This window comes from Salvelinus fontinalis, chromosome 13 (genome assembly GCF_029448725.1).
Source record: "Salvelinus fontinalis isolate EN_2023a chromosome 13, ASM2944872v1, whole genome shotgun sequence".
In the NCBI taxonomy this organism is placed as follows: Eukaryota; Metazoa; Chordata; class Actinopteri; order Salmoniformes; family Salmonidae; genus Salvelinus; species Salvelinus fontinalis.
Genome location: NC_074677.1, coordinates 28225309 through 28248953, shown reverse-complemented (window position 1 = coordinate 28248953; position 23645 = coordinate 28225309). Strand labels below are relative to the sequence as shown.

The 23645-nt window shown below is 40.9% G+C and overlaps 1 protein-coding gene across 1 annotated transcript in view; it reads right to left on the bottom strand.

Annotated features, from left to right (window-relative positions):
• Positions 1–21434, bottom strand: part of LOC129868355 (phosphoglycerate kinase-like) — a 35798-nt gene extending 14364 nt beyond the window's left edge. The window contains exons 1-4 of the mRNA XM_055942268.1: positions 21177–21434; positions 9796–9846; positions 6650–6805; positions 6307–6451 (exon numbers count right to left, since the gene is read on the bottom strand). Of these exons, the coding sequence (XP_055798243.1) occupies positions 6307–6451; positions 6650–6805; positions 9796–9846; positions 21177–21241 (417 nt within the window). The 5' untranslated portion in view covers positions 21242–21434. The remainder of the gene's footprint in view (positions 1–6306; positions 6452–6649; positions 6806–9795; positions 9847–21176) is intronic.
• Positions 21435–23645: the final 2211 nt, after the last annotated feature.

The window sequence follows — 23645 nt, the reverse complement described above, 5'->3', positions numbered from 1 at the left end:
CAAAAGCTGGTATATTTATCAAATGAAACGGTGGTTTACAGAAAGGGCCCAACTTGGTCCAATCTTTCCGAGCACCCGTCTTTGTTGTGGCAACTTTGGTACCAGTGCTCCTCCTGGCTGGCAGCTGCAACCTTGTGGTGTGGGAGGTGAGACTTCCTTCCATGGTGGTTAGTCATTCATGTCTCTTCATTTGCCATCTCTGGTTCTGAATGTTTCCCATAAGAAACATTACCATATGAAATGGATTCACTCACCGAGTTAGTGGGACCCTGGTAGTTCAGCGTTTGGCAATCATCTTCCATCTCCCGCTCAGCATCCCACCACCACTCATCTTCTTCTTCTTGAGTGCACAGGGCCTTCAGCATTGCACTGGGGTCACACTCACATGAATCATGGTTAACATCAGCATGGGATGGGCAGTTTTGAGATGCATCATTCTTATGCGATTCATCAAGCCTGACAGTCTGGCTACTCACAGAGATTAAATCTGGTGGGGTGTCCGTCTGGCTGTGACCATCTATTAATGTGCTGGTTTAGCAGCTTACAGCTTGAGGAACAGTATAAGACGCACAAGTCTCGGTTTCTTTATCTTGACTCTCGGGTACCTGCACCAGTTCTTCCACTTTGGCCTGTAGCTCACTCCTCTCCCGTTTCAAGTTCTCAATGCACTTTCCTTGGACTGTGCATTCTTCATTGAGGTCATCAACCTCTTCTCGAAGACACCTTTTCTCCTCTTCAGTTTTGCACAGGAGATCTTGAAACATTCAGCCTCCTCTTCAAGTCTTCAGCTTCATCGTGTGGAGCACATTTTCTTCTATTTACCCGTTTCAAAGTTTGCAGCTCCTGCAAAGTACCCTTCCAATACTTCTCCAGCTTGGCGGATCGCCGTTGCTCTTTCTGTTTCAGCAGGCTTTCTTTAGCCTTCTTCCTCTTCTCAGCTTCGGCAGTTAGCGGAGCTTTTAGCACATTTTCCCTATTATCTGGTTTGCTGACAGAAACTTGGACTTCTTGCTCAGGGGACTGGGTGAGTAAATGTCCATCCTCCATGCTGACAATACACTGTAGAGTACTACTCCTGGCCAAGGCATCCGGTTCTGCTTGCCAGGCCTTTTGGTGAGTGTCCAGCGCCACATCCATCATGTTATTTATAGCTTTCCATAGCTCCATTGATCCTTTTTCCATCTCACATCTCTGGGCACCTGGTGGCTTCTTCAGGAAGTTTAGAAGGAACTCCCTTTGAGCTTCAGGCAGTACTTCTTTGCCTTCCCCCTGCAGCAAGAACAGTGAGGGGATCCGTCATCCATCCATGAATGTCTGCAGCCATTTTGTACAAATGTGCGCTCTGAAATTCTGTCATGCACTACACCTCTTGGCAGGGCTTCCCAAACTGCCCCCCCCCCCAGAAAAAGCATGCACGGGGGGGGGGGAACAGAATTTGGAAAACCCTGCTCTAGAGGCCACCAGGTAAAGCTGTGCCTGCATTAACTCCACCAGAGTGGCAGAACACTAGGTGTGGCACATATGAGTAGTGATGCAAGACAATTCAGAGGCTCAACACACAAGGCACGATACAAAGGTAGGGTGATTTACACAAATGGTCCAAACGTCAAGAGAAAACACTGGCCTCCACACTTCGATCGTTACTGAGCATAAAAGGGAAGTTCTATATTTTAAAACGTAATGTTAGAGGGTCCCTCACCCTGAAAGTAGTCGATGGGCCAGGAGAGACTAATCCATGGTTCAGTTCTTTTTGTGGAAAGTGCTACGCTGCGTACAGACCCCCCGCACACTCAACATCGTTGCGATACATTGAGTTTCATGTAAGTCAATTTGGCGGGAAAACTGAAGGTAGCTGTAGCCTATTTCCTGTTTCTGAATCTTTTATTAAAGAATGTGAAACAATGTGTATTTGCTGCTTTTCATGAAATCATGTAGCTGTTCTTTAGGCTTCATGGCCTAAAATAAATGTGTTCATATAGGCAGAATATTATATTTTGTAGCATAGGCTACCGAATGTATTAAATAAACAGATCAAGCTAAAACATTCGGATATGATAAAAGGCCGACATTTGATCTTTTCAATTAAAAAAAAGACTGTCACATGACAACAAAAACAGAAACATTGTGATTTTAAAGACACAAAGTAACAATAGCCTCTATGATTAAAGGGATCGGAGTCCATCTATTACTGGGCTCTCACTATTATCATTATTTACATCATTCAAATTCACCATATAGGGGTATTGGATTGGATCCAACATGGATCCCAACGAGACAAAATATTCTGGACATTCTTCCAAACACCGTTTTCCCGCACTGGCTGTTTTTTCATTGTGTGCTATAGGCCTATCACAACAGCGGTTTGTTGCTTGACTCTCCTTCAAAAAAATATTTCCTGGATCAGTTGATGATGGTCGACAATATCACAAGGCCTAACTAAACAGCTGGATACCAAATGCGCACCCAACAAGTAAGGTATATTAGACTATGCATAGCCTATTGAAGAACCACGCAAGTTAGGTGACTTTGGTTAAAAGCGTTTGATTTTGCAATTGCATAAATCCTTTGGATTTGTGTGCCCATGAAAAAAGGGTTTAACAGCGTAGCCTAACATATCATTATGAACACAATCTAATAGACTCAGCAAAACTTTGTCCCACTGATGGCCCCCATAATGGGTTGTGGGGGCCATAATGGGTTTCGTAATCAGATGATTGATCTTTGAGAACATTCACACTGTCACGTTCTGACCATAGTTCTTGTGTGTTTTACTTGTTTTAGTGTTGGTCAGGATGTGAGCTGGGTGGGCATTCTATGTTGTGTGTCTAGTTTGTCTGTTTCTATGTTTGGCCTAATATGGTTCTCAATCAGAGGCAGGTGTTTTGTGTTGTCTCTGATTGGGAATCGTATTTAGGTGGCTTGTTTTGGGATTTTGTGGGTGGTTGTTTCCTGTCTTTGTGTTTTCTCTGCACCAGATAGGGCTGTATCAGTTTGCCACATTTGTTATTTTGTATTTGTAAGTGTTCACGTTTATTCGTCTTAATTAAATATGTTGAGTACAAACTACGCTGCGTCTTGGTCCGATCCCTGCTACACCTCCTCTTCAGACGAAGAGGAGGAAGGCTGCCGTTACACACACCTAGCCTACTTGACAATCAGCTCAGTCATCTGGACACTTTCCTGGGTGTAGTGCAGGTCAGTCATATTTCCCTCTCCTTTTCATATCGAAAAAATGCAACTGTTAGCCTATTGATACAAACTTTACATAGGCCATCATCACTGTAACCTAATACTCCAATTGATTGAAAGATTGTGTGTGCTGCCGCCAAACAGCAGTACAGTATTTCTAATAATTAGCCTAAACTGAATCCTAAAAAACTCCTTGTGCTGAAAATGAATGAATCTACACAGCCCTTGCTAAAGCCAATGACGTTTGAGTAGGCTAGGCCTAGTTTATATTGATAATTAGATTCTGTAGATCAAATTGAAAGAAAAATAAATGTTATTTCAACCTTGTAATTTATTATGTGAAAGTTTTTTTATTCATTAATTAATTAATGTATTAGTAGACTTATGGATGCCATTTTTCAAGTTATTCACCCAACCCAGTTTTATTTATTCTAAAAGGCATGCAACGAATGCAGAGCATTTTAATGTATTTTATACAATACTCGGCCCACAGAACACATTTATATACACCATTCTGCCAATATGAACACATTTATTTTAGGGCTTAAATGAGCCAATATATGAGCCTTCAGGACAGGTTTAACTGATTTTCCCCACAGAAGAGATGTGAGAGCCTTTACGAGTTCCCCATGGAGCAACGAAGCCACCAGCACATGCATTGTCCCCCAGTTAATTCGCGCACACGCGGACGAAAGTAACCAACATAAAATAACGCATTGCAGCGGTGCTTCGATTCTATACAGTGTATCTATAAGATGGTGAACATACCGCAGTATGCCAGGAGGTGACTGCACGATCAGGGTACTGCACGTCAATATACTGTACATACTTTTGATCCAGTTCCTACTGCACTTTAGCAAGCCAAGTTTATAACTCTTTCACAGAAAGGTCAAGGCTGATCTGTGGAGTCACATCAAAATGCCATGAGTTGGCACAAGAGCAGTTCAACCAGGTCATCATAGAATGTGCCCTTAACCACAGACCTGGGATCAGATTGCGCTACCCACAATCCTAACCTTAACCATAAAATGAATTTAAAAATATCAGAACCCGAATCAGTGGTTAGGGGTAACATCTAGGCTTACCTACTCCGTCGCCTGCCACCACCCAGCCAACGGAGGACCTTGTGAAAGGTTGACAGCTGCCCCCTTTCCCTATCTCCTCTGCCCCCTCTAAGGGCTGCATACCAGCCAGGGCTCACATGGCAAGAAAAGCAACATGCTCGGCCCGGGACAACCCACTACCCTTCACTCAAAATGTCAGCAGGTCAGGGCAGCACCGCGGCTGTATGAGAGGAGATGGAGGTGGTAGAAGTAGCCTCCTGGCCTTTGATTCAGGCACAAGCATAGATACTACAAAACTTATCCTATAAACCTATGCATTGACATAATACTCTCAGAGGTGCAACCTTCTTAAGAGCTGCTGTCTGTTGTAGCTGGTCATTCCTCTCGAAACTAGAATAAAGAAAAGAGCATGATTTGGGGGATTTTCACGACATTTAACCATACAAGGGGGTCCTTTGGAGGAAGGATTGCCAATTTTTCAATATATCGTTGAACATAATATATTCTACGGGCATATCGAAGTTCCAGAGCGGAATCTCTGCTGGTTTTAAAGTTATGACCCATTTTATACAGAGAAATTGGCATAGTAGACAATCAATTTAACCGATCACAGCCCTCCTTTCACTTGTATCATTGCACATCCTGCAAATCACCAGCAGAGGCAACCATTTTGAATCTATTTTCACATTCACTGTGTTGGTAATGCTTACAAATTGGATCATAACTAAAAGTAGCAGAAATCCCACTCTGGAACTTTGATTTGCCCGTAGAGTTTATCATGTTCAACAATATATAGAAAAATTTGGCAAAACAAAAATTTGTATATTTCAATATAAAGGTTTATATTTTTCAATAATCCTCATTTAAATGTAAGAAATTTGTTATAGAAATCAAAATACTACTCATATTACAGTGCAAGCGGTACACTTCATACGACACCAATGTTTGCTTTGCAGAACCTACAGATGAAATATTATCGAGTCTTAAAGTCACATCACATCATATTCACATCAAAACGAATTTAAATGATTTTAGATGGGCTACATACCTCATGAGTACAGACATTTTTTTTAGCTAGGTAAGGCCAAAATGTCACAAATACAAAAACTTCAATTAATTATTTCTCAATTATGGTGTTAAGATACAAAACGTAAAATATACACAGAGTATACCAAACACTAAGAACACCTTTCTAATATTGAGTTGCACCCCCCGCCCCACCTTTTGCCCTCAGAACAGCCTCAATTCATCGGGGCATGGACTCCACAAGGTGTCAAGTATTCCACAGGGATGCTGGCCCATGTTGACTCCAATGCTTCCCACAGTTGTGTCAAGTTGGCTGGATGTCCGTTGGGTGGTGGACCATTCTTGATACACACAGGAAACTGTTGAGCGTGAAAAACCCAGCAGCGTTGCAGTTCTTGACACAAACCGGTGCGCCTGGCACCTACTATCATACCCTGTTTAAAGCCACTTAAATCTTTTGTCTTGCACATTCTTCCTTTCAATGGCACACATACACAATCCATGTCTCAGTTGTCTCCAGGCTTAGAAATCCTTTAACTGGTCTTCTCCCCTTCATCTACACTGATTGAAGTGGATTTAACAAGTGACATCGATGAGGGATCATAGCTTTCACCTGGATTCACCTGGTCAATCTGTCATAGAAAGAGCAGGGGTTCTTAATGTTTTGTACACTCAGTGTCAACAATCCTCCCTACAAAGGATTAAATGTTGTGAAAAATCCCCCAAATCATGGTCTTTTTATGTTCTAGTTTCATAAGTGTAGTATGGATGTACTCACAGACACCATTTTCTCTACCCTGGTCTCAATCTGAAAAATTATTGTTTTTTCAGTCAGATATCTGACTGGTGACTGTAAGCTTGGTTCTATTTTTCTTCTCTGCCCTTAGCGGCTCTGCTGACGCTAACACCACAGGATGGTGACGCAGCTGCAGCTTGGGCCTCTGCAGGGCAGGAGTCCTCCATTTATGTAAATAGAAAAGGCCTCTGGGAATGGCTACTGCGGCTGCAGCCGGTGATATGCACCCACCTTGTTTCCGGAGGCGTCCTTGCCCTTGCCCTCCTCAGCGACGTGGAATCTCAGGTTCTCCAGGAGAATGACGGAACCGGCTGCGGGGTCGGCGCAGGCCTGCTCTACATCGGGACCCACACAGTCCTTCAAGAAGTGCACGTCCCTGAGAATGAGTGCAAAGCAAACACGTGCACATTTGAGTACTTTATTGGGCTACATAATGAAACACTGACTAAGTACAAAGAACCCAAATATTTCCAAAATGACAAATATGATTAATTAATTGGGAATAGTAATATTTCACTCGGCGCATGGTAATAGGCAGCTATGGAGGGCCATGGAAGGAGCCAGGAGATCTCACTTGCCCAGCAGGCTCTTGAGCTCGGCGGCCACGGGCTCCAGGGAGAATTTGTCAGGCATGGGGTTCCCATCAGGACGACCCAAGTGGCTCATCAGCACCACAGCCTTGGCCCCGTGATCCAGACAGTGCTTGATGGTGGGGACAGCAGCCTTGATCCTGGAACACATAGGTACAAAGTATGAGCAAAGGCTGGGATAGGGCTCCTATAAAATGACATAGCAGCATTTAGTCTAATAAGGTGTATTACTAACAGAAAATAACAGAAAATAATTGAGAAGCACTGCACTAAAGGCATCAGTCATAGACAAGTTATACTTAAATCCAAACTGGTTCTCTAGTCAATTGGTTCGAATGTCTCATCCTATATTCAAGAAGGGCCTTTTCCCCTTTATTTAGATTACACCTGCTCACTTTCGGTTGTTTGAAAAGGAAATAATCTCCAAAATATCTTTATTTTTTAAACAAGCCTTAGAAAGTTGGTTGCAATTTCAGTTTAATCCACCTGAAAGGACGGAACAAATAGTACAACAAATATTGTGGTTAAATTCAAATATACTAATTGATTAAAAAAAATATTTATCGAAGACATTTTTAAAAAAGGTATAATTTTAGTGAATGATACCATAAATAGGACTGGTGGAGTTGTCACACATGCAGCTAACACAGAATTACAACCAATTAATTGCAGCATTACCACAAAAATGGAAGAGGCAAGTAGAAGGGGAAAAAAGTAAGGAACTTGTATGTCGGCCATGTATTAAAGAACATAAATGGTTAAAGAAAAGTGTGATAAATAAAAACATATACCAATTTCATTTAAGGACCAAAAAACTGACAGCTGTGCCATATAAATTGCAAAATAGTTGGGAAGAGATTTTCGATGTAGCCATTCCATGGCACATGGTTTATGAATTGATACGCAAAACAACGCCGGATTCAAAACTTCAAATTTTTCATTTTAAATTACTATACAAAATTCTTGCAACTAATAGAATGTTATATATATGGGGGATACAATCTTCCCAGCTCTGCAGATTCTGCTGTGAGGAGGCAGATTCATTAGATCATTTATTTTGGTATTGTCCATATGTAGCTCGTTTTTGGTCACAGATCCAGGAATGGCTGAAGAATTGCAACATTTGCCTTGAACTAACGTTACAGATAGCAATACTGGGTGGTTTGAAAAGCCATAGTCAATCAATCAATAATATAATAATTATTTTAGCAAAAATGTTTATTATTAATTTACAATCCGTAGAAGCTATGAGAATATGAAGGTTAAATTATTTTGTGAAGCATCACAGCACAGTTGAAAAATATATGGCAAATAGAAATCCGAAATGGATGATGTTGAGAGATAGATGGGAGAGGTTGAATGGAGCTGAAGGGTGGGACTAATAACAAGATAAACAATGTAAAGCATACGAGATCTGTAAAATGTATATAGGTTCGGAACTTTTGTGAAATAGCATTGTTACAAATAGAAATCAAACTGGATGGACATCAGAAATAGAGGAAGGACTAAGAACAAACAAGAGAGTACTATTGTAAAGTAGACTGTGTCTGTAAAATGTGTATAAGATGTATAAATTGAAGGTAAAAGCAGAAGTGTTTATTAGTTTACTCCAAATGAGGGATCGGTGGTAGGGTTTGCGGGGAATAATAATAAAGGTATATTCTTTAAAAAAGTATGTATGTCTATATAGGTATGTGTATGTATATATGTGTATATGTATGCATGTGTGTATGGATATACAGTGAGGCAAAAAAGTATTTAGTCAGCCACCAATTGTGCAAGTTCTCCGACTTAAAAAGATGAGACGCCTGTAATTTTCATCATAGGTACACTTCAACTATGACAGACAAAATGAGAAGAAAAAATCCTGAAAATCACATTGTAGGATTTTTAATGAATTTATTTGCAAATTTTTGGTGGAAAATAAGTATTTGGTCACCTACAAACAAGCAAGATTTCTGGCTCTCACAGACCTGTAACTTCTTCTTTAAGAGGCTCCTCTGTCCTCCAGTCGTTACCTGTATTAATGGCACCTGTTTGAACTTGTTATCAGTATAAAAGACACCTGTCCACAACCTCAAACAGTCACACTCCAAACTCCACTATGGCCAAGACCAAAGAGCTGTCAAAGGACACCAGAAACAAAATTGTAGACCTGCACCAGGCTGGGAAGACTGAATCTGCAATAGGTAAGCAGCTTGGTTTGAAGAAATCAACTGTGAGAGCAATTATTAGGAAATGGAAGACATACAAGACCACTGATAATCTCCCTCGATCTGGGGCTCCACGCAAGATCACACCCCGTGGGGTCAAAATGATCACAAGAGCGGTGAGCAAAAATCCCAGAACCACACGGGGGGGACCTAGTGAATGACCTGCAGAGAGCTGGGACCAAAGTAACAAAGCCTACCATCAGCAAGGGCATTGAAGATGAAACGTGGCTGGGTCTTTCAGCATGACAATTATCCCAAACACACCGCCCGGGCAATGAAGGAGTGGCTTCGTAAGAAGCATTTCAAGGTCCTGGAGTGCCCTAGCCAGTCTCAACCCCATAGAAAATCTTTGGAGGGAGTTGAAAGTCCGTGTTGCCCAGCAACAGCCCCAAAACATCACTGCTCTAGAGGAGATCTGCATGGAGGAATGGGCCAAAATACCAGCAACAGTGTGTGAAAACCTTGTGAAGACTTACAGAAAACATTTGACCTCTGTCATTGCCAACAAAGGGTATATAACAAAGTATTGAGAAACTTTTGTTATTGACCAAATACTAATTTTCCACCATAATTTGCAAATAAATTCATAAAAAATCCACCAATGTGATTTTCTGGATTTTTTTTTGTCATTTTGTCTGTCATAGTTGAAGTGTACCTATGATGAAAATTACAGGCCTCTCTCATCTTTTTAAGTGGGAGAACTTGCACAATTGGTGGCTGACTAATTACTTTTTTGCCCCACTGTATTTACCACAAAAATATGGGGGATTGGATATGATGCAGACAATTACATTGGGAGCAACATTCTTTCCGCAATATTAAGCTGATCCACCCCTTAACAAAAATAATAATAATAAAATATATAAATAATAATAATAATAATAATAAAAAAAATAGATGATTAAATTAAAACTTACCTCTGGTTGTTTGTGATTTTATGGTCCTTCATGGGCACATTGAAATCAACCCTGCAAAAGAGAAATGTCAAACATCAGTTTTGGACACAGTAATAGTGAATTGTGTTCAGGGAACAGAACAGAAAAATAACGACATTGAAGTACAGAACCAGAACCAAGAAAGAAAGTGATCTATACTGTTTCGGAACAGAACTGTTTTAAAGGCATCGGAACCAGTTCATAATGTTACTTTATGTTCAGGGTATTATTTATCCTAGTCCCACAAAAAAACGCCTATGCAAAGCCATCGCCGTCACTCAAACTTATTCCAGTGTCTGCATGCCTGCCAGCTGAAAATATTTGCCAGTATGGTGTAGGCTACCTGCCCCTCCCTCCAAATATTTTTTATTAGAGAACAATGGATTAATTCTTCAATGTTAGTTAACTACAAAAAGGTAAGATGTGTTTTTATTTTAATTCTGGTGCCTTTCTGCACACAAGCTTGTTAGCTACCTAGAGCTGGTCTAGCTCTCAATAAAATCTAGGGAGTATTATGTGTAATCTAATGGAACTGAGAGTCTTCCTATTATTAATTTCCTTCAACCAATCACAGTCATTTGTGTCAGTGCAGTACACGTTGAGTGCCCTTCTCTAGAAACATGCTGAATTTCTCAGAACAAGAATAGACTGACGAGCTTCAGAAGAAATGTCTTTGTTTCTGGCCATTTTGAGCCTGTAATCGAACCCACAAATGCTGATGCTCCAGATACTCAACTAGTCTAAAGAAGGCCAGTTTTATTGCGTCTTTAATCAGAACAGTTTTCAGCTGTGCTCACATAATTGCAAAAGGGCTTTCTAATGATCAATTAGCCTTTTTAAAATGCTAAACTTGGATAAGCTAACACAACGTGCCATTAGAACACAGGAGTGATGGTTGCTGATAATGGGCCTCTACGCGCATGTATATATTCCATAAAAAAAGTTTTGAATCAGCCAGTTCCAGCTACAATAGTAATTTACAACATTAACAATGTCTAAACAGTATTTATGATCAATTTGATGTTATTTTAAAACGGATTTTTAAAAAGTGCTTTTCTTTCAAAAACAAGGACATTTCTAAGTGACCCCAAACTTTTGAACGGTGGTGTACATTCAGCAGTCATTTAATCAATTGGTGTATGTGTGTCTGAGGCGGGGCTGAAGCTACGAACCCATAGGCTTGGCTCTCTCATCCTCTACAGGAATCTGGGAGGGAGGGTGGACAATGAGCCTGTCATAGCAGATGTAAGCAATGTCCCCATACGCTCTAGCAGCTTTCATGGCTGGGATCAGTTCTTTCCTCTTCTGGCACACAGCTTCAGGATAGTCCTCATTGAGGAAGATATACATTCCTTTTAAGTTATCTTTCCAGAACAGCTACCTTCTCCTTGAACCTCAGGAACTTGACCACTATTGGCATGGGCCTGTCACCTGGGCCGGTGGTGGGTTTTCCAGTCCTGTGGGCGCGCTCCACCTCTATCTTCAATTTCTCAGATAATTTCTCTCACTTTGACCTCAGACTCCGTCTAGGTCTCATGAGATTCTGCAATTCCGTCCACAACCATGTTGTTTCACTTTGATGGATAAATCTTGAGTGACTATCATTTTAATCATAGATTCACATACAGAACTGATGACCTCTCGCAATGACTTACAGATTGCTGTCATCTTGCCATTCTCCTGTTTCAACTTATAGAGCTGACCCTGGAGAACTGCAAACTGTTCTTCAGGTCCTGGACCTCTCTGGCCAGGTCGTCCATTATTTTATTAGTTGAATCCACCAGTATTTGGACAAAACACTTGAAGCTATTTTCCTGTTGTAACAACTGCTTGTAGAACTATTTTTGTTCGTTTAAAAGAACCTTCACGTGTGATAGAGAGACACCACTGTCCTCAATGCTACTCCCACAGGCTTTGGTCTTTGTCATGTAGCTAGCAATGTATGTTACGCTGATACTCTTCGCAGTTCCAGACAGGGCAGGTCACATGAAAGATTGAAAACAAACAGCAGGGATCTAGACAGCCACAAACCCAGGTCAATCCCCAGTCCCAGCCACAATGGCTAGCCGTGTTGTGGGCTGCGTTCAAGCCCTCAAGAAAACCCTGCTTGCTTCATATGCAGCTAGCTAGCAGGTAGGCTAGCTGCAAGCCCAAATAGCTCCTCAGACCCGTCCTTGGTCGAAAGATCACAGGACATAGACAAGCAGTCCAGGCAACTGATGCGATCCAAACAAAAAACGTTAGCTAGCTACTAAGAACTCGCACGTGCCAATACCAAAGTGGGCAGTCTCCCTATATAACGCAACATTTTTTGTGAGAAGTTGAAAATGTGATGGAAACCCATTTAACTAGTTTTTTTTATTCGGTATATGGGTATTTAACCTCAAAAGGTTTTATGTGCACTATGTCTTCGCACACAGCCTTTTATCTTCCATAATTCAATTTGATGGTAACATATCTGGTGGGAAAATGTGCATATTCTTTTTGCAGATTTTAGAATAGTCGCATGAAAATCTGTCGCCAATTGAATGGAAATCTAGTTTATGACACTGGGCTAAGTATTGAAAAGAAATGCAGTGACAAACACTTTCCTGTTTGACTAAGGGTCAATTTCACAGTAATGACATTACACTGAGACAGATTTTTTTTTACTTTAAACTGTATGACAAACAAAAATCATTGATTTCATAGGTTTAACAAACCATACAACTCTGCACAAGAACAATTAATATTGTCCCTAAAATCCATCAAGTTTCAATAATTCATATTTAAATTGGAAGTGCCCATTTAAAACAAAGATATGGTCACAATGTCAGGGTTCTCCCCTAATAAGAGGGGTGCTGCATCGCCAATGACATTGTTGTGAATTAACAGGCAGTTAATCAATTCAGAGCATTATCATCTTCCTCAATTAATTCAGCGCATTTCAGCAGTAGGCCATTTCGACACAGAGCGTACTCCGAGTATGCTATAGCATTATCAAATCCTAAACTTTGTAACGGTAGTCAAACAAAAGTTAAATGACCAAAGTTGCTAGATGTCTTGCAAGATAACCTCTGACAAATGACAGAATATCTCCTATATTTGGCTAAATGAAGTTGATGATTATACAGATAGGCAGCAGATCAGCTCATGAAGAACGGAAATAGTTAAGATATCTTAACGGGGATCAAGTCTTTAAAAAAATATCCATATCTACTCTTATACCGTTTATTGGTCACACATTCTCTACCGAAGCGCTCTAATGGGCAGCAAGTATGAGACAGCGCAGATAATTGGGGGAAATTGTATAGGGTCCATGCTTTCCGGGATCTGTGGGATGTACCTACCCTATTGAAGTTGAAATGTAAAATGGTAAAGGTTCGGGTAGGAATTAAGGTAGGGACGTCCGAAGGATCTTGGATAGCATTGACCAATGTTATAGCGGTATTTTGACATGCATAGGCGAAAGATGTGCTTTGATAATGGACAGTTCTCAATCTCTTCAATCAAAGACTCAAATCATGGACACTCTTACTGACATTTGTGGCTACTTTGTGTGATGTATTGTTGTCTTTACCTTCTTGCGCTTTGTGCTGTTGTCTGTGCCCAATAATGTTTGTACCATGTTTTGTGCTGCTATCATGCTGTGAAGCTGCCATGCTGTGTTGTCATGTGTTGCTATCATGCTATGCTGTCGTCTTTATGTAATGTTGTGTTGTCTTTTGCTATGTGTGTTTTGTCCTATATTTTTTATCCCTGCCAGTCCCTACAGAAGGCCTTTTGGTAGGCCGTCATTGTAAATAACAATTTGTTCTTAACTGACTTACCGAGTTAAAAAAAGTCAGTCGAAAAATAAATCATAAGAAATATGTTTTTGATGTAGATTATATTATTTCCAGCGCTTTCTTATACATACACCTACTCATTCAAGGGTTTCTTTATTTTTACTATTTTTCTACATTGTAGAATAATAGTGAAGACCTCAAAACTCTGAAATAACACATAAGGAATCATGTAGTAACCAAAAGCGTTAAATCAAAATATATTTTATATGAGATTCTTCAAAGTAGCCACCCTTTGCCTTGATGAGAGCTTTGCGCACTCTTGGCATTCTCTCAACCAGCTTCATTAGGAACGTTTTTCCAACAGTCTTGAAGGAGTTCCCACATATGCTGAGCACTTGTTTGCTGCTTTTCCTTCACTCTGCGGTCCAAGTCATCCCAAACCATCTCAATTGGGTTGAGGTCAGGTGATTGTGGAGGCCAGGTCAGAGCACTCTCATCTGATGCAGCACTCCATCACTCTCCTTCTTGGCCAAATAGCCCTTAGACAGGCTGGAGGTGTGTTTGGGGTCATTGTTCTGTTGAAAAACCAATGATAGTGGGCCTAAGCTTAAACCAGATGGGATGGCTTATCGCTGCAGAGTGCTGTGGTAGCCGTGCTGGTTAAGTGTGCCTTGAATTCTAAATAAATCACAGACAGTGTCACCAGCAAAGCACCCTCACACCACCCACCTCCATGCTTCACGGGAGAAACCACACATGCAGAGATCATCTGTTCACCTACTCTGTGTCTCACAAAGACATGGCGGTTGGAACCAATCTCAAATTTGGACTCCGGTGGAAATCTGTCCTTTTCATCTGTCTAATGTCCATTGCTCGTGTTTCTTGGCCCAAGCAAGTCTCTTCTCCTTATTGGTGTCCTTTACTAGTGGTTTCTTTGCAGCAATTCGACCATGAAGGCCTGATTCACGCAGTCTCCTCTGAACAGTTGATGTTGAGATGGGTCTGTTACTTGAACTCTTGAAGAAAATTTCAAAGTTTTTGAAATACTCCGGATTGACTGACTATGTCTTAAAGGAATGATGGACTGTCGTTTCTCTTTGCTTATTTGAGCTGTTCTAATAGGGCTATCTTCTGTATACCACCCCTACCTTGTCACAACAGAACTGATTGGCTTAAACGCATTAAGGAAAGAAATTCCACAAATGTATTTTTTTTTTTTTTTTTTTTGTATCCCCTTTTCTCCCCAATTTTCGTGGTATCCAATCGCTAGTAATTACTATCTTGTCTCATCGCTACAACTCCCGTACGGGCTCGGGAGAGACGAAGGTCAAAAGCCATGCGTCCTCCGAAGCACAACCCAACCAAGCCGCACTGCTTCTTTAACACAGCGCGCCTCCAACCCGGAAGCCAGCCGCACCAATGTGTCGGAGGAACCACCGTGCGCCTGGCCCCCTTGGCTAGCGCGCACTGCGCCCAGCCCGCCACAGGAGTCGCTGGAGCGCGATGAGACAAGGAAATCCTTACCGGCCAAACCCTCCCTAACCCGGACAACGCTAGCCCAATTGTGCGTCGCCCCACGGACCTCCCGGTCGCGGCCGGCTGCGACAGAGCCTGGGCGCGAACCCAGAGACTCTGGTGGCGCAGTTAGCACTGCGATGCAGTGCCCTAGACCACTGCGCCACCCGGGAGGCCATACAAATGTACTTTAACAACGCACACCTGTTAATTGAAATGCATTCCAGGTCAATAACACCTCATGAAGCTGGTTGAGAGAATGCCAAGAGTGTGCAAAGCTGTCATCAAGGCAAAGGGTGGATACTTTGAAGAACCTCAAATATAAAATATATTTAGATTTGTTGAACACTTCTTTGGTTACTACATGATTCCATATGTGTTATTTCAGAGTTGAGGTCTTCACTATTATTCTAAAATGTAGAAAATCATAAAAATAAAGTAAAACCCCTTGAATGAGTAGGTGTGTCCAAACTTTTGACTGGTACTGTATTTATTTTTTTTACACATATTTAACACCTTATTTTTGTTCAAACAAAACTACCTCCATAATGTTGGAGAATATAAGACAATAGATAAGGTAGAAGAAAATAGAAGAAAAAAACCACCCAGTTTTTTTTACCACCACCTTTGAAATGCAAGAGAAAGGTCTGTTATAGCCATCACTATGGTTGTAATTCCGATAGAGTCCACAAGATGGCAGCAGTGATTGTGCAAAGTTTCAGATGGATAACTTAGAGTATGACTGATCCTCAAGACTTTTAGTGTGAAGTCCCCATGTACACTTGGGCAAATCGTGAAGGAGATATTCGCATTCATATTCCATTTTTCTGCAAGAATATCGTAAAATCTGTATACTTGGACTTTGATTTAGCTTTCCAAATATTAGTAGCCATATTATAAGTTTAACATTTACAAAACAAACAGTTTTCATAACTTCATAACTCTAAATATCCTTAGAATTTTTGTCCAAAATGAAAAGGAATGCTGTCGTACAAGGTTAGAAGCTACATTTTACGACATATACATGGTTTCCGGATACTCCCATAAAGCCCAGCTCATTGGCTATCTAGCCTCTACAGAGTACCTAACCCGGATCCGGGATCCCCCCCACCCCCCCACACACTGATTAGCATAGCTAGCATAGCTTCACAAGTAGATAGTAGCATCTAAATATCATTAAATCACAAGTCCAAGACACCAGATGAAAGATACAGATCTTGTGAATAAAGCCACCATTTCAGATTTTTAAAATGTTTTACAGGGAAGACAAAATATGTAAAGATGTAAATCTATTAGCTAAAAACACATTAGCATAATCCACCATCTTTTATTTGTCCACCAACACCAGTAGCTATCACCAATTCGGCTAAACTAAGATATTTATAGCCCCTAACCAAGAAAAAAACTCATCAGATGACAGTCTGATAACATATTTATGGTATGGGATAGGTTTTGTTAGAAAAAAGTGCATATTTCAGGTAGATGGCATAGGTTACAATTGCACCCACCGTCACAAATGGACTAGAATAATTACAATGAGCAACGTGTTTACCTAACTACTAATCATCAAACATTTCGTAAAAATACACAGCATACACTAATCGAAAGACACAGATCCTGTGAATACAGACAATATTTCAGATTTTCTAAGTGTCTTACAGCGAAAACACAATAAATCGTTATATTAGCGTAGCACATAGCACATAGCAGCCCAGCATTGATTCTAGCCAAAGTGAGCGATAAAAGTCAACATCGCCAAAAGATATTAATTTTTTCACTAACCTTCTCAGAATTCTTCCGATGACACTCCTGTAACATCATTTTACAATATACATATACAGTTTGTTCGAAAAGGTGCATATTTAGCCATACAAAACCGTGGTTACACAATGAAAATAGTAGCAAAACAAGCCTGAAAATGTCGGTCGCCATCTTTCAGAGTGATCTAGTTTAATTAATAGCTAATCATATACTTGACTAAAAAATACAGGGTTTACAGGAATCGAAAGACAAATTAGTTCTTAATGCAACCGCTGATTTACATTTTTAAAATTATCCTTACTTTTCAATACAGGGTTCGCCAAGTGAAGCTATACCAAACAAAATGGCGAAATATGCGTTTAAAATATTTCGACAGAAACACGATTTATCATATTAAATATTGCTTACTTTGAGCTGTTCTTCCATCAGATTCTTGGGCAATGTATCCTTTCTATGTTATAAACGTCTTTTGGTCGATAGATGTCCTCTGTCCTTCGAAATGTCCACCACCAACGACCGACACCCCAAAACGTGTCCAAAGTTTCAGAGTGCACAACAAATAAATTCCTCAAAATCGCACTAAACGGATATAAATTGCTATAAAACGGTTCAAATTAACTACATTATGATGTTTTTAACACCTATAACGAGTAAAAACATGACCGGAGAAATATTGCTGGTTAGAAAACGATTTGGAACGAGGCAGGTCCGATGTCCTTCACGCTTCAGGCGCACGACGAGAAAGGGCGGTCTCTATACATTTTGGTCTTTTATAATGGCTGTGAATATCCCATCGATTCCATTGAAAACGTGATGACGTACAGACACCCAGAGGAAGACGTAGGCAGTGTCGGTTTCTTCATAGCATTCACTGTCGCCTTAAAAACAGACCCCAGATCAGAGGTAAAAAATTTTGAAATCTGAACCCTGTCATGAAAAGTGCTGTAGAAATTGTTCTGTACCACTCAGAGACAAAATTTCAACTTCTATAGAAACTAGAAGGTGTTTTCTATCCAATAATAACAATAATATGCATATTGTACGATCAAGAATTTAGCACGAGGCAGTTTAATTTGGAGACACAAATATGCTAATGCGGAACAGCACCCCCTATAGTTCCAAGAAGCTAGCTAGCTTTGTTAGACCCCGATTGGTGCTTATTTGACCAAAGATAGTCGTTCAAGTGATGGCCGCCCGCGTCATCGGTGTGCCATGAAGGCATCGCTCTCTGACCAAATATGTTGCCCTATAGGACATACTACACCCCTATTGAGATAGTGAAGTCTAGTTACCTTCTAGGATCTCTGAGGAATAGATACGAACGTGATTTGACTCGTTGATACGTTGAAACCACGTTTAGGATGAGATTTTCAGATTCCTTTCTTTGCAAATTGAACGAGGGGAAATGCAAAAATCTATCGTGCATGCTATATTGACTTTTTTAGGATATGAAAAAGGATTTTATCTCACAAAACAACACTTCATGTTATCTCTGGGACCCTTTGGACGATAAATCAGAGCAAGATTTCAGAATGCAAGTACACATTTCACCTTCAGAGGTGAACTTATCAAACCTATCGCGGTGAGAGAAAAAAACTGTTTTGTCCGTTGACAGGACACCGATCCTTAAGACATTTCCTCATACCTGCAATTTTTTCCTTAACTACAGACTGATGAATAAAGTTATGCAAAGTTCCTATTCCTCAAAAAGTTTATTGGAAATGTTCTTGCGTTATTTCTTATGTTTCTCCTTAAGCCAAAAGTTAAGAAATTAGATTCTTGAAAATAAAGCTCTTGGATTTGTTCTTTGAAATGTTCTTAATTCAAAGATAGCTAAACCCTTGTCTTAAACTCAGGGCATTGAGACAATAAGCTAATGAAAGCAAATGAATTCACTCAAACATCTGAAAGTTTAAGTATATTATTTGAAACTAAATAACACATTTTAGAACAGTAATCTCAGTATGAAATATGCTAACATGATTGCCATTGCCTGCTAGATAGCTAGCTAAAAATCATTTGCCTAGTGAGAATCATTTTAAGATGATATTTAATTGTAAATAGATTTTTTTGTAATAAATATCATGAAAATCATGAAATCTGAAGATATTGTTGAGGAATTGCACTTACAAACAATCTTATGAAGTTTTTTTGTATTCTTTTTTTAAGAAGCTTCTGCATAAGAAATGTTTTGTACATCTGGGCCCTAGTCTGTCAAACAGCGCTGTAGCTCTGTCACTTTCCACCGCAGATGCGGAAGGGCGACATAGGCGGATGTGGTGGATTGAGACGCAGCCCATAAAAAAAAACATCTCTAGCTTAATCTACGGAATTATGATGGGGATTGTGTTATTATGTTACTTAGATTGACGCACCGGTGCATCAATAGACTAGGGGATTTAATAAATCCAACTATAGTATCCTTAACTAGGATTATTACATGCATTATCTGAATTAGGCACATAATTATACATACGGCAGAGCGGTTTCTATGGAGGAACTTAAAATGTCATTTAACTACAAAGTTGGACCAGCGCAAACGTTATCTAGCTAGCTAACAAGTGTGTGTGTGTGTGTGTGAGCAGAAAAGCATTAGAATTAAAAACACATCATACCTTTTTGTAGTTAATACATTCAATGGGAAACGTGATAACTATAGTATCCTTAACCAGTATTGAAAAAGTAAATCCATTATTTTTAACATCTCTCCCTAATTTCTGAATCATGCTTGTAATGTTGTCAGTAGGCAGTGTTTTCCAAACTCAGTACTGGGCCCCGTGCACGTTTTGGTTTTTGCCCTAGCGCTACACAGCTGATTTTTTTTGTGTAGTGCTAGAGCAATACCTTTCTGAGTGACAGAGAGTGCTTTGCAAAATCACTTTGTTGCAATTTTTGTGGGACAGGTGGAAAAAATTGGCCTGGAACGTAAAATAACATTATTCGGTTCCCATGCTTTTAAAATAACGGTTCTGTTCTGGAACAGTATAGATCATGTTCGTTTCCGCTTCTGTTCTTCAAATAACTTCATACTCTTGCAGTTTTCGGCAAGGTTTCAAATGTTATCTGTTTGGGCTTCTTGCAGTCTACAAATTATGCAATTGTGTTCGCCCTCATGACCATGCACAAAAAAATGATCAGAAAATCACCACACAAAAACATCGCACCAACATATGACGCAATCTCAATTAGACTCCACTGATCTCACCGACCTAGATAAAATGAATACATATCTGAGAATGCTGTTCATTGACTACAGCTCAGCATTAAAAAAAACATTGTCCCGCCAACTTTAGGATCCTGGGAATGAACACTTCCCTCTGCAACTATCTACTCCGATTTCAGAGCACTCTCGTCTGAGTGTGCCAGAACGCAGAATAACTGACACATTTACAAACGCTCGTTGAAAATGACCGGTGTCAGTAAACGTTGGCAAAAATGTGTAATACATTTTTTTTGCCAGAAGCACAGTTGCAGTCACCAACGCTCTGGATAACATAAAAACAGCCTAACCAGCTCTGTTAGGGCGAGTAAAATGGTCAGAGTGAGCTGTTCTCTCATTTGTGTCTGGAAGTAGCTAGCAAGCTTGACAGCCGTTAGGTCAGAACTCTCGGATCAAGACTACTTCTCCTCCAGAGCGTCCTGTCTGCGCTCTAAACGCGCGGAGAACGAAACGCTCTGAATTTTAAAACGGGCAATCTGACAACGCTCTGCGTTAACGACCGCCCAGAGCACACTCTGGTACTCCAGATTTAAATTTACGAACACACCCTATTGCTAACACAGTCACGTCATCCATGCTACTGTACATACGAGAGCCTGTTGAAGGATGACACCCACACAAAGTACATTTCATGTATACACGTTTTATAACTAGAACATGTATTTTTTTTATGTTAATGTTGTTTATAGTTCGGTTGATAGCTGCAATATTACTACCCCCGGGCCTAAAATGGCAGTTTTGGGCTCAGTTCAGGCTGCCAGATCTAGGCCGAATGACTCTCGCCTAGTCTCTACCGTCATTCATTTCGGACACGGGCCGGATCTGTCTGCCAGACCCAGGCCAGCAGTTTTAGATTTGGCATGCCGGAATCAGGCCAGATGTTTGTGCTACCTGGGCTCCCGAGTGCGGATAGTGTTCACACCAGCCCAAACGAACCGAACTAAGGGGGTAAACCAACTGGTGTGAAAGCACCGTAACGAATTGGCAGGCAACTCGGTAGCGATCTTGTAACGAATCACCGTGGCAAAGATGGTCGCTAGCGATGGTATACTGTAATCCCCTTTCCACTGGCTCTTCGAAGTCACATAATTGGAACTCACCTCATGATCACGCGCTTCCCCTTTACGTCCACCTTGTCCAGGGTGAGTTTATTTGACAGCGACATTTTGATGTTTTACTTGCACCTGCTCTGTTCCTCGTTTCGATCTTCACCTCACTCTGCTGATGCCGGGTAGTTCCCGAATGAAATTACCTTAGCGCAGGGAGGAACTTCCGATGGACGGGACGTTAGCTTTGGTCAAAAGCTAATACGAGACTGCTGCATCAGCACTGCCATTGGGTTGTTCTTCTTCTACTTCGATGCGGTTTAACAGCGGTTGGCATTCAATACATTTTTGCATTACCGCCACCTACTACAGTGGAGTATAACTTGTACTTTGCTTAAAAAAAAAAGACAATTATATTTAATCAACAAATGTCCTACCATCTAACCCTACACTCACTAAAACCCACCACCATATTCCACAATTTAAATCTATCTAGTCCTTACCTCAGGCCATAAGCCTGAAAGGACGGGACACCACCACTCAACACACCTTGTAACTCTTCTGAAGTCAAGTCTCTACACCCAAATACCTCTCTGCAGCTGCCACCACAATCTCAATTTTCTGCTAATTACATTCCATACATGCAGTACAGTCGATAATCATTGCTAAAAATCCAATCTTACTGAAGCATATATCACTTGTAGACCTATCCCTCTGTACTGGTACAGTTCTACTACTCACACCACTCCTCTCAGGGTCCCTCCCTCTTGACCCATTTTCCACTTCTTTATTCACTGCCTCAGCATACGACAACTTCTGCACTACTCTAACCCTGGAAACCTCAACCTGCCTCTCTCGCACGGGACATTTCTGATCCCCAGCCCATGGGCACCCCTACAATTAACACATACCACTACTTTCCCCAATGCTACACATTCATTTTTTGTGTGTTTTTATTTTTTATTTTTTTATTTTTATTTCACCTTTATTTAACCAGGTAGGCTAGTTGAGAACAAGTTCTCATTTGCAACTGCGACCTGGCCAAGATAAAGCATAGCAGTGTGAACAGACAACACAGACTAACTAAGTCAGTTAAGAACAAATTGTTATTTACAATAACAGCCTACCCCGGCCAAACCCAGACGATGCTGGGCCAATTGTGCACCGCCCTATGGGACTCCTAATCACGACCGGATGCGATACAGCCTACCCCGGCCAAACCCGACGATGCTGGGCCAATTGTGCGCCGCCCTATGGGACTCCCAATCACGTCCGGATGTGATACAGCCTGGATTCAAACCAGGGACTGAAGTGACACCTCTTGCATTGAGATGCAGTGCCTTAGACTGCTGAACCTACTTCCTACACACTGCTGCCACATGCCCACAAGCTTGACACCTGTTACAACGTAATATATTCTGCACAAAAGCTCGTACAGGAAAACGTATATATCTAACATCACTTCATCAGGCAACGACACAACATCAAAACTTAAAAGAACAGGCAACGACTCTTATGTTTCCTCACTCACGCCAGCCTGTGCGTCTCACCAAACGATGAGCATCACAAACACTGGGAATCTTCCCCTTCAGTTGGTCAACTTTCACATTTACCGCTACCCCAGTAATCACTCCTTTTAATGGCACCCTTTTCTTGAGAGCACAACAATTCACATCTCTTGCCCCCATTCGTTTAACACGGAGTGCCTACTCCCTCTGACCAGCAGAAACACAAACAATTATCACAAGACCACTTCTGGTAACCTTCCCCCGATTCCACAGAACCTAATTCTGTTTTCACCCACCCTGAAACCACAAATGGATCAGCCAAAAGGCAATGGTACACTTTTTCAAAGAATTTCACTCCTTCCGTCACAGACTCATCTTTATCCTGACCCTCGTTGCAAGCCTCGGACTCCGAGAGCTACACCACACCTACCACCTCCGCTACTTCGCCCTCGCTCACTTCCATTTCTCCTCCTGTCTTCAATCCGGTGTACAGCTCACTCTGCTTACACTTTTTACCATTCTTATTTAACAAACTATCTCCCTTTTTCCCACCATTTTTAACCGATTCAAGCACATGCTCTTCCTCCCTCTCTCTTTGACCTCCTCTGCCTCTCTTTTTCCCTCCATTCGTCCTCTGTATACCCCCCTGTATATATTGTTATTTTTTACTGCTGTTCTTTAATTACTTGTTACTTTTATCTCTTATTCTTATCTGTATTTTTTGAAACTGCACTGTTGGTTAGGGGCTCGTAAGTAAGCATTTCACTGTTGTATTCGGCGCATGTGACTAATAAAATTTGATTTGAAGTATACATCTCCTTATGATAATACTGCACTTTTCCTGACATACATTTTGTTCTTTCCCTCAAGGGACGCCATTTTCTAGGCCCTGCCATTGGGTTATGTCAGTGCCGGTCAAATGAGCCCTGCCCTCCATTGAGTATACAGTATGAGTCATAATTCCTATAAAACCTAGCGGTAAAACCCAGAAATGGTTCCAATAGTTTTTCTATCA